General features: G+C 39.2%; 1 protein-coding gene across 1 annotated transcript in view; it reads right to left on the bottom strand.

The window, feature by feature from the left end:
• Positions 1-3,035: 3,035 nt before the first annotated feature.
• The window catches only part of Lpar3 (lysophosphatidic acid receptor 3), a 48,505-nt gene continuing 38,901 nt past the window's right edge, over positions 3,036-12,639 (bottom strand). The window contains exon 2 of the mRNA XM_076863460.1: positions 3,036-3,364. Within this exon, the coding sequence (XP_076719575.1) occupies positions 3,036-3,364 (329 nt within the window). The remainder of the gene's footprint in view (positions 3,365-12,639) is intronic.

Genomic DNA, 12,639 nt, shown 5'->3' with positions numbered 1-12,639 from the left:
GTAGAATAATGCTGTGGGTAGGTTTGGTCCAGGCTCTAATAGGTTTTGAATTTGTCACTAAGTCACCTTTGTGGGTGTCTTCACAAAGCTTACCTTCACTTTTTGTACCTGTTCAACCAGTTAAAACAGAGGGTCAAGCAATCGTATTGCCTCCCCTCCCCAAGTTAGAGGATTAATGAACTACTAAGCACAAAATGCTTTTAACCTAAGGAAAACAACAAATACTGTGGCCTCGTGGGGCAATATCCACAGGGGAATAGAACCACACCCTCGGCACCACCTGATACTGTTGCAGCCAACTCCTTGGTCCCAGGATATCAACTCTGTATATGCTCAAATTTCCAGGGAAGCTGGCCTCAAATCTGATATATTTCAAAAATTTTTTTTTTCTAGCACTAGGGATTGAACCCCGGGGTGCTCTACCACTGAGCCACATCCCCAGCCCTTTTTATTTTTTTTTAAATTTTGAGATAGGGTCTTCCTAAGTTGCTTAGGGTCTAGCTAAGTTGCTGAGGCTGTCTTTAAACTTGCAGTCCTCCTGCCTCAGCCTCCCAAATAGCTGGGATTACAGATGTGCACCACCAAGCCTGGCAAATTTTAGTATTTGTAAAAATCATCAAAATGCTGGCTATGAGGGTAACTAGAACTTTGTTGAAATCCTACATTTACTTTATGGTTTTGTATTATTTATGATTGGATTATCACAAACTTGTTCCAAATGTACTACTCAATTAAAAAAATTTGCCAAGAAATTTTAACAGTTTATTATTTTTAAAATTACTTCTTTCCAAGCAGGCAGTCTTCATGAATAACCAAGTTCTCTTACCAATATAGATTGATCAGAACACCTTGGAGAGTACTGCAAATTTAAGAAGAATATGAAATCTTGTTTGGTTAGGGAGTAACCTATGTTTAGAGTCAAGGGCTGATCTGATAAATTCTGGGTGACATTTTCAGTATTACTATCTTAATGACTTACAGATAAGCTTGGGATCTTAGAATTTGCAGAGGAATATTATTTAAAAAATGTTTCTTTCCTATTAAGGCCAGGTTTGCTGAGAGGTCTCGATGAGTTCTGTGATCCCTGGCACTTGTCATTTCCAAATATACATGATTTTTCTACTCTTGTACCATCACTGAGATATGTGTGTGCATAAAAACAAAAACTATATATATCTACCCTGCATTTCCACATTTTGGATCCCCTCCAGACACCATTCCGAATATGACAGTCGGCTGCAGGGTAGTAAAAATGGTTCTTTCCTCAAAATAAAACCTTTAAAGATCCCTTAGTAGCTATTTGGGGACTGGAATTCAATTTCAATTCTCCACCCTTTGGCCAGCTGTAGATTCAAAATGCTTACATAAAACATCCAGAGTATGTACTTCATGGCAGATTTGATTTTTCTTTTGCAATAGAAATGTGTGCCATAGTTACCACAAACTTTATCTTTATTTAGAAAAAAAAAATGCATAGCAGTAATGCACCTCAACAAGAGAGAACAGGTCTTTTTAAAATTTTATTTTTATAGGTGTCTTTGATATAAGCTTCTTACAACACAGAGCTCATGAAATCTACACCTGCAAATCATAATACTCTCTATTTTATATCTAAAAGCATTACTTCTCAAATTCTATTATTACAAGTAGTTCTTGCACATAAATGTTACATCACAATAGCAAAAAAAATGTAAACTTCTTTTGCAAACTACATAAATACTATAATATCTGCCTTAAAGTTATTCTTATTTTAAATCAGAATATGTTCTAAATGCCTTACACAGAAAACTTTGGTCAGTAGCCTATATATTATATATCATATCATTTTCCTTTTTTTTTTTTTTTTTACTGGTTTGCCTTTTTGTGTTGCCCACGTAAGTCTTTGAAGAAGAAAAATTCAAAATAGAACCCAGATCAAAATTCAGTTCATAAGTTGGACAAGTACTGAAGTAGGTTGATAACTTTGAGCAAAATATGAAATGTGAAATTATTCCACACACTAAATCTAACAAGTCAACAGCGACGTGGAGGTAACTGAAAATCAGGACTCTAGTCATGCTTGTATTTGATCCTATATAGAAGGGATTCTGCCTACTTGTTGATATACCTTTTACTATGCTGTTCTTAAAAAGTCTGCTCTTAAATGAACACGTTTTCTCTCTTTCTCTTTTTTTTTTTTTCTGAGCATAATAGGTTAATTCTATAGTTACTGTCCTGGACTGAAAAGTCTAGGTGGCCAGTGACTTTCCTCCACCACCACTGTCGTTGGAGTCTTCAGACACAGAGATCAGATAAGCAGATGTGCTTCTGTAGACATGCCCATGCAGAGGACCACACTGAAGCCTTCCCCACTTCCAACAAAGTTTTAAAACCTTTGCCTTTTTGTTGCTATTTTGAAGTAAATGGTTTCCTCAGAACATTCTTTTGGTTCAAAGTCACGTTTATCCTGGAGCTCTCACTGATTTGTTATTCTTAGATTCCTATTGAACACCTCGCTACTGGCCTGGTTTCTTTGAGGAGAGAAAAAAAAAATACAAGTTGCTGAAGCGTTTCTGAAAATTTTAAATGCATGCAAAAAGAACTACGTAGATTTTTCTAGCAGCTAAATAAGATGGCTCAAGTAACATCGTTTATTATTTATTTCAGCTTAAGCCCTTTAACAACATCTTTTAAAAACCCAGGGAGAATGGCTACAAGGTGGCGGCAAAGCCCAGAATGCCCAGCCGGCCAGCTAGATGCTCTGAGCAGTTCACAGGACAAGCAGGAAGACACTGTGCTGTCTTCTCTCTTTCTGTGCATTTTCACCAAACGCATTGTGTCTTCTCGTCTCTGCCCATGCTTTTAAACTATGAAAAACAATATATATATATATATATATATATATATATATATATATATATATTTTTTTTTTAATTTACCAGTGATTAATTCAGACCTCAAATAACACTGTGCATGGGCTTTGTTAGAGACAGGTAACCATTCTTAACAGCTCTTTCCCCAGGGGAGGCCTGGATTGAAGGAGAGGTGTCCACAGCTTAGGAGCTGTTTTTGTTGCAGACTGTGCTTTGGCTAATACTATCTTCCGTATACTGGCTGCCTGTGTCGCTCCTGCTGAGGACTGTGGAGGGGATGCGGGAGGGACGCCTCTCTGGGTTGTTCTCCTGAGAAAAGCAGCAGATCATCTTCTTCATGGTGCTGTACATGTCCTCATCTTTGTAGGAGTAGATGATGGGGTTCATGACGGAGTTGAGCAGCGCCAGCAGCAGGAACCAGCGTTTCACATGCTGCACGCCACACTGCGTGCAGCTCAGGCCGTCCAGGAGCAGAACCACCAGACCTGGGGTCCAGCACACCACGAACGCCCCTGGAGGGAGAGAAGAGGAAGCGACATGGACTCAGACTTATTCAGGATCCTTTTCTCCTAACCTTCAGTTTATGGCATCAAGGGACCGCGAGGATTTGTCAAGTGCAAAACAAACTTTCAGCTTTCATTTGAGCGTTTGAGACCTGGATTTGTGAGAGACAAATAGCTGGGAACCTCCCTGATTATCAATCATATAGGTTTCACTATCTCACCTGCTTACCCAGGTCTTGTTATTGTTCAGAGCTTACACCAATCTCCTGCTTAGGAAGCCCTATACCCACATGATCTCCAGCAGTTCTCTGACCCACCCACACTGGAAGGCTGATGTGATCATTATCTGCATTTGACAGATGGGGAAACTAAGACTCAATTCCAGGGGGACGTCGGGGGAAGCCTCTCTAACTCTAGGATTCACACACCCAACCCTATCTGCTGCTGTTCTCTAATCAGACATTCTAAATGCTTTCTTGAAAATAGGACACATTGCATCCATGGTGTTTCTCCTAAGGTTTTAACTAAGTCACCCGTTCAAAAATGCTATTCTTTACAGATTCATGCCAGTGCTTGGGAAGCACTGTATTCTTTTTGGCATCTCCACAGGTCACCTGCTTAATCATCTGCTCTAGATTTAGACTTTTTTTTTTTTTGCCAGAAATAAAATTTTCCTGGGAGGGTAGAAAAGTGCTTTTGAGACTCCATAATTGAACAGAAGGTTCTTATTGTCTTCTTACCCTGTAGCCTAAGTCTCTAGCCATTGGAGCACTCTTACCTTACTTGCAAATTTCCTGAAAATTTTCTTTTAAAATATAAATCAAAGATGCAATATTCTGCACTTGGTTCTCATAACCAAGTAGCAGCTAGACTTTGTACAGTGCTCAGTGAGCTAGCACTGGTGTGAATGACTCCCCTTGATTAACTCAGGACTACAATATGAGGTCAGCATTATTATTATCTCTGGGAAGTGGAGACACCAGGAAAGTTATGTAACTTGCCTTTGTTTTAATAGCTCTTAAGGGACACTTAATTTTGAATGCAGGGAATCTTTTGCCAAGGGCTATGCTTTGGCCATCACATGACCTGACTTCAGTAGTGTGATGTGGTTACTTTCTTTCAATGTCCTTGTCATTTCCAAATACACTTGCTTATTCATGTGAGGAGCTCTTCTAGACAGCAAAGGAGGTGACGGTCATGTACTCAGGGAGCTAAAATGCTAATGCTGGACAAAGAATAAGCAGATAATTCTATAAAACCATAGCAACAACTAGTTACTCTTAGTGGTTAGAATTAATCCTGGGCAGTTTCTTCTTGTTGCTTTATTTTCCTTCTAAGAGAATATGAAGCAAGACAAGGCGAGGAAATGCCATGAGCTCACTTTATGAGCCACCCAACATAGGCAAATTACTTCATTTTTCTGAGTCTTCATTCTCTCCTCTAAAAAAAATAAGACGATAAACTTAACTATGTGGGGTGGTTGTGGGGATCCGAGGTAATAGAAAATGGTGCTCACCACTATGCTCGAGGCAGCAAAGGCCCTGAGACGTTAGGTGACATCCTCCACAGCGTCAAGTGTCAGAGCCGGGATTTGCACCCAGGATTTTCACCAGAAGCTGTACTCCTGTCCCTAAGCCGGGATGCTCGGTGGTGGGCCAGAAACTGTCTTATTACTAAAGTGAGTGACGGGGGTACTTCTGGATCTAAAGTTCCTTTTGAGGTATGTCACATCTGACCATGAAGCTGCATATATCATAACTAAGTTATGCTTTGACATGCTAAAGAAAGATTATCTGGCCAGAAAAAGGAAAGAAGGCGAACAAATGGGGAGGGAAGCAGAGGAGAAAGGAAAGGATGGGAGGAGAGAGTCTGGATACAGGGTAAGAAGAGAATAAGAATCTGCTGATCTTGTCTTCATAGTGCTTCAGAAGACCAATGAAAGACAAGTTTTCTTTGACAGAATGGCCCCAACACACCAGGCTGCTAAACTAGGGAACAGATGCTTCAGAGACATGGCCGTGAACTGAGAGTGACACTCCATGGCAGTCACCTGGGGAAACACTCTGGTACCCAGAGGCCAAAGTTTCAGCTCAACTACATCTCTGGAGGTAGGCACAGTTAACCTAACAGTTCATTCTTTAGAGCTTTCTTCCATATGTCAGTTGTTAGATATGAGCCTTCACCCCAAAATCTTTCAAAGACAAAATGTCAGGAATGGTTTTGGTTCTGGGGATCTGTAATCTTGGAGAATTCTTAGAGGATGTCAGAAATACACAAATGAGCAATTGTCCTAATTCTTAAAAGAGGAGGGGAGTGTGTGTGTGCGAGAGAGGGAGTAATCCTGGAAGATACAGGTCATTTAGTCTCCTACTAATTCTCAGTAAATTCTAGGAAAAAAAAAAGCTAAAAATAAACTTCTGGACTGGGGATGTAGCTTAGTGTAGCACTTACCTAGAATGCTGGAGTTCAACCCCAGTACAGCAAAAATAAATAAATATATCAATAAACAAACAAATTCTCTTTAAAAGTGAAAGAAAAATTAAATTAAAAAGTAATGTTTTTTTGAGCTGGGAGCCATTGTGCACACCTGTAATCCCAGTGGCTTGAAAGGCTGAGACAGGAGGATCACAAGTTCAAAGCCAGCCTCAGAAAAAGTGAGGTGCCAAGCAACTCAGTGAGACCCTGTCTCTAAATAAAAAAATACAAAACAGAGCTGGGGATGTGGCTCAGTGGTTGAGTGCCCTTGAGTACAATCTCCAGTACCAAAAAAAAAAAAAAAAAAAAAAAAAATGACCACAGAGGTGAGAAACAGCATGAGGCATTTGGGGAATTCCAAATAGTTCAGGATGGTTTTAACCCAGGTATGTGATTGAGGAAGTAAGATGAAGTCTGAGAGGTCAACATAGGCCAAATTCAGAATGCTGTGAGCAAGATGCAAAAATCAAGATTTATTGTATAGATCAGACACTGAGAGCCCTTTTCAAAAAGGAGTTGATCCAGGGAACGAAGCCTAAATGCCTTCAGGCATCCACTGTATGTAAAGAATTAACTTCTTTCCCAAGCTTCTAGGTGGTATGATTTATATACTATCCTTGATAGGATTAGGACAATATTTGTGTTCCATGATTCATAAGCAAACCCAAATGAAAAAGGTTAGATCAAAGGTCTTTCAGGCTCAGTAGCAAGTTGATGCATTGTGAAATCCATTTAGTGGATTGCAACCAGCAAGTTTTTAAGAAACAGTATAGAACAGAAAACATCAGGGTGCTGTAAATTTACTTCAAGAAATTTGTTTCCATCACACACACAAATGTGTGTGTTAGTCTATGATTCAGAATGTACACTATTTCTTACTATGAGTCTTTTTTTCTTTTTTTTTTTTAAAGAAAAGTTTTAAATCTACTTCTATAGATCACAAACTTTTTGTCTGTTTGTTTTAAGTAGAGGAATACTTTTCCCAAAGGAGCTCTCTCATTACACCCAAAAGCCAGGTTTCTCTGACTAAAGAAAGAGCTGGGGAAGGGGGTATGGCTAATGCTCTGCAGGGCAAAATTCCCTCTCATCTTCTAACTCCAACTGCTGCCCCCATACACACATGTATATTGAGGTGCCTCTAAGGAACCCTTGGCAACTCCACTGACCATAGTCTAAAAACTACTGCTATAGAATGATAGTTCTTTGAAGATTTCTAATCAGAGGTGGGATAAATCTTTTATTTTAAGGTGAAGTTTTACTCACAATGCTCAGGGTGGACAGGAGGCATGTGAAACTAGATGTCTGTTCCCACCTGTGTTAGAATCACCTAGATGTCCGCTTACCATGCAGATTCCTGACCCCTCCCTCTCAAGTCTAATCAAATGAGAAACCGATGGAGGTGTAATCTGGGCATTTCCAGTTTTAACCAGCTCCCTGGGAAATGCTGAAGCATGGTAAAATTTGAGAACCCCTGGTCCAGGCAGGGAAACACATCTAAAGAAGGGCTAAAATCCCAGGGGATTCAATGAGGATCTGAAGAGGTAGTGGCTGAGATGGACAGAAGTGGATGGGTTTGAGGAGGTAGTAAGCAGGAAGGCACTAAAGACTTGATGAGTACTCAGATCTAGGAAGTGAGGGGGAGGAAGGAATCTAAGGTGACTGGATGGCATCTGGCTGTGAAAATCAAGTGGAGGAGACAGAGGAGGACTAGATTCAGAAGGTGATAGTAGTTCAGTTTTAGGTATCAGGCACTTAAGGGTATCTGTGGCTCCTTCATGGGCAGGAAGCAGCCAGAATCCTGGGTCAGAACTCAGCGCTCTGAACACAAATGTTGACTTGAGAGTCACCAGCAATAGATGGTAACTAAGTCCATATGTCCTTCCATTAATAAATATTTACTAAGCAATCATCTTCCCCATGCCAGCTACTAAAAGTGAATGTCTTAATAATGAAGCCGTCTCACTTCCTTCCATTGCCAAGTGACAGGTCAGTTATATTGATCAGAAACAGTTACTTTTAATTTTAATGGTGGTTTATGTTCTTTCAGTACCTGTGTAAGAGACTCACTAATAGTCCAATTAGACTACAGATGAGCTTTCTGCCAATAATCAAATAAACTAGTTGGAGTGCTATTTTCAAAAATCAATAACATGAGTTCAATGTTAATTTTTAAAGTATAGTGAATCATATACTTGAATATTCAATTACAGTACTGAGATGACATTCTAATGACTTCAATTTAAGTAATCAGCAACATCAAATTAAGGACTATTTTACTCTTTGGATGGTACAATTATAAATGAAAATATTGGTGACAAGTGAAATAAAAGATCTTTCCAAGTTTCTAAATCAATATGAAGTTTAAATAATCTATATGTCCCCCACCCCAATTTTGAAGTTTACAAAACATCTCAAATAATGCCCTGGCTAACACCTCCCCTCCACAGTGTAGGAAATAGTAAGAGAGAAGAGCACTTTAGCTGGGAGAAGTGGCCTCACTCGAATACATTTAAGACAGTTCAGCATTCCTGGGGTTTTGGTGACAAATAGGATGTACACAAGATGGGATTTTAAGTTGCATGTAACCTGATCTTCAGGACTCATACTTTTCTATTCCATGTAGTTAGACTTGTAGCCATATTCTCATTTGTTTAAAAATTCACACATGCAATTAACAACAAAAAAAATCTTGACATGTGAGTGGCACACAAAACATCCATAACGATGAAAACAATCACACAAAATAGTCTCACTTTGGCACATGACTACTAATTTCATCAAACAGGAAGATATATTTTAAATCTGTTCACTCTGTTATTCTTTGTTTTTGGTCCAGGAAAAAACAGCAATGCACAAGCAATAATACTAACTTACTAAGCCACAGGGCTGTCTGATTTACTAAAATAGAAAATTACAGCTCTACATAAAAATCAGGTTGTGAATCTCATCCTAGGGAAGTGCTGTTCTTATTTGAAAAGAAACTTTAAAAGTAAAAATTTAAAGTAAATAGCTGTTTTGGGTTGGAAGCATCATAATATGGAAGTCATACTAACAGAATATTCAAGGGAAAATGCTCTTTGACATTAAAAAAATTTGTTCAATTTAAAAATAGTACATCTAGGGCTGGGGTTGTAGCTCAGTGGTAGAGCGCTCACCTAGCATGTGTCAGGCACTGGGTTCGATCTTCAGCACCACATAAAAATAAATAAAGATATTGTGTTCATCTTCAACTAAAAAAAAATCTTAAAAAATAAAAATAACACATCTAGATGTGATGTGCATTCAATTCACATTCAATTACAACATTTTAGAAGTTTAATAATTGAAAGAATAAATTTTCATAATATGAAACTGTATACTTTTAGTAAATCTGACTTACTTTTATTGCAGAATATAAGAAAGCACTTAAGTATTGAGATGGATGATGAGCAGTTAAACTTTCCACAAATACTTCATTTGACACCATTGTTATGACTGTTGGGTGGGTCTTTTGATTCCAACAACCAGTTTTAGACACTTGTTTTAAATTTGTGGCCAGCTTTAGAAAATTGAAAATCTTGATGCCAAGAGGTTATGAGGTAAAGGTTAAAGCAGAGGCATGACAGCCTAAACCACAGCTAAGATCTAATTCTAGTGTTTAATTCTAGACAACAGCTGGAAACCATAAACTGTATAAATAAGAAAACACCATCTCCACCTCCAGATTCTACTTTAAGCATCGTATGGATTGACCAACAATACTCAGCATCTCACTAACTATGCTATCAAGGGCTCTCTAGCTTCTAAGAAAAGGTGTGAGGTCAGCTGCATGCATTGGCAGAGCAACAGCTGTTTGCCTTAAAGAATGACAGATCCCTACCCACCGGCCTAAGGAGCTCAAGTGCCTCCTTGTGCAGTCATTCCTTTGGATTAGGAACACCTCTGTTGCACCTCACTTGGAAACATTAACACTGAATGAAGGCATGTGTTATTTTATCACATGAACTGCCATTAGCACAGAACAGGACCCTGGGGAATGTAAAAGGAATACCCTTGATGGGGTTGAAAATTTTGAAAGGATTATAGCATGGGGTACTGCACAGGAAAGTTCACCCAGATTCTGGGACATGGTACAAAATGCCATTCCAAATGGCAAGTAGCATGAATACAAGTAACAATAAATATTGGCGAGGATGTGCAGAAAAGGGTACACTCATAGATTGTCAGTGGGACTGCAAACTAGTGCCACCACTCTGGAAAGCAGCATGAAAATTCCTCAAAAAAACTAGGAATGAAACCACCATTTGACCCAGCTATCCCACTCCTTGGTTTATATCCAAAGGATTTAAAATCAGCATACTGCATTGACACAGCCACATTAGTGTTTATAGCAGCACAATTAACAATAGCTAAGCTATGGAACCAACCTAGGTGCCCTTCCATAGATGAATGGATAAAGAAAATGTGATACACACACACACACACACACACACACACACACACACAATGGAGTATTACTCAGCCTTAAAGAATGACTTTATGACATTTGCCAGTAAATGGATGGATCTGGAGAATATCATGCTAAATGAAATAAACCAATCCCCCAAAACAAAGGTCAGATTCTTTCTCTGATATGTGGAAGCTAATCCAGAATTAGGTGGTGGGGAAATGAATAGAAGTTCTGTAGACTAGATAGAGAGGAATGAAGGGAAGGGAGGGGAATAGGAAAAGGAAAGATAGGGGAATAAATCTGACATAACTGGTGAATCTTACCATGATGTACTTCCACAAGAAATTAATTTAAAAAAACTATAGTAAATGGTAGAAAAATCAATAGAGGGAAAGGAGCAGGGGGTGGGGAGAGAGAAGAAGAAGGAGAGGTACTGGGAACTGAATTAGAACAAGATATATTCCCTACTTGTATAAGTATGTCAAAATACATTCTGCTGTCATGTGTAACTAAAATGAACTGATAAAGTAATGAAATAAAATAAAATAAAATTTAAAAACACCATTCTGAGCTCAGAGAGAGGGAACAGGAAGTAGTAGGAAATGGAGGAGTGGGTTGAAACCATGATGAGGGTTAGAGATGAACTTGGAAGGAACTACAGCATGGCACAGCTTAGGAAAAAGAAAGTCCTGAGAGAGCTACCATTTCCTGTCCTACTCCATGGCCACTGTCACTAACTCCTCATGAATCTCTTATAGCTCAGGGCCCAAACAACCTCTAGCAATCAAATAGAATTTGTCCTTGACATGAAATCCCCTTAACACATCTGTTATAGTAAAAAGCCCAGGCTTGAAATCAAGTGGGTCCTAAGTTGAAATCCTGCTTTAGGAGGCAGGGCAAATCAGTTCACTTGCCCGTGCCTTCGTTTGTTTTATTTATTTATTTATTTATTTATTATTTTTTTTTTTAAATTTTTTTTATTGGTTGTTCAAAACATTACAAAGCTCATGGCATATCATCTTCCATACATTTGATTCAAATGGGTTATCACCTCCCATTTTTACCCCAATTACAAGTTGCAGAATGACATCGGTTACACATCCACATTTTTACATAATACCATATTAATGACTGTTGTAATTGTGAGATGAGCATGATGATGTGATATGACAGGATTTTTTTTGTGAGAATTTAATGAGATACTAGGTGGAGAGAACCCAACCAGAAAACATTAGTTCTGACTGCCCAGATATTGTTGGTTACTTCCTGTGCTGTGCTTCTTGCATGATTTACAAGCAGATCTGGTAAAGTGCTTTAGCTGCTGTTGTGTGCTCACTGCATGCATGAACACACTCATGTGCTGTCTTAGACCATTTTCTGCTGTTATGATGATTGCCACAGACTTGGGAAATTACCAACAATAGAAGTTTATTTGGTTTATGATTCTGGAGGTTGGGGAGTCCAGGAGCATGGTACTGTCATCTGTGTTACCTGATAACATGGCAGAAGGGCAAGCAAGCAAGCATGAGACAGAGAGCAGGAAGACGGGGCTGGACTTACACCAAATCCACTCTTGAAATAACTAACCCACTCCTGGAATAATGACATCAGGAAGAGCAACTTAGAGAAGGAAGAAAAGTTCATTTGGGGCTCATGGTTTCAGAGTTCTCAGTCCAAGGTTGGCCAATGCCGTTGCTCTATGCCCAAGGTAGAACATCATAGCAGAAGGGTGGCAGAGGAAAGATGCTCCCCACCCTCCAGGAAGCAGAGAGAACAAAAGGAGAGGGCCACAGGGCAGATGAACCCTCCCAGGACACCCCCCACCCCACTCCCAGTGACCCACCTCCTTAAGCCATGCTTATAGTTACCAACCAGTAATCTAGTCAAATTACTAATCCATCAAATGGATTAATTCACTGATTGGGTCACAGTTCCCATAATCTAATCATTTCTGGACATTCCTGCATTTACACAGGACTTTTGGAGGACACCTCATATCCAAACCATAACCTGATGGCAGAGCTCTACTAACATAATCACCTCTTAAAGGTCCTACCTCTTATCCTGGTACAGTGGTGATTCAAGTTCAGCATGAGTTTTGCAGGGGACGTTCAACCCATAGCACATACACACACACAAAAAAAATTTATTAAATTCTTCTCTGTTTCTATGTTCATTTGGCTGCCCTACTAGACTGAGAAGCTTGGGGAAGATTCTTTTTGTATCTTATTCGACTTGGGACACCCAGTGTTTAGCCAAGTGCCATACACCCACTAGGTGCTTAATAAATTCTTGTTGAATAAAGGAGTAAAGAATCTTGTTTCAAGTCCAGACTTAAAACTACAGTATGATTTTTTAAATCTTCCAGTTTCTTCATCTG

The sequence above is a fragment of the Callospermophilus lateralis genome, chromosome 7 (assembly GCF_048772815.1).
Source record: "Callospermophilus lateralis isolate mCalLat2 chromosome 7, mCalLat2.hap1, whole genome shotgun sequence".
NCBI classification, from domain to species: domain Eukaryota; kingdom Metazoa; phylum Chordata; class Mammalia; order Rodentia; family Sciuridae; genus Callospermophilus; species Callospermophilus lateralis.
Note: the sequence above shows the minus strand (reverse complement) of the source record. Positions and strands in the feature narration are given on the sequence as shown.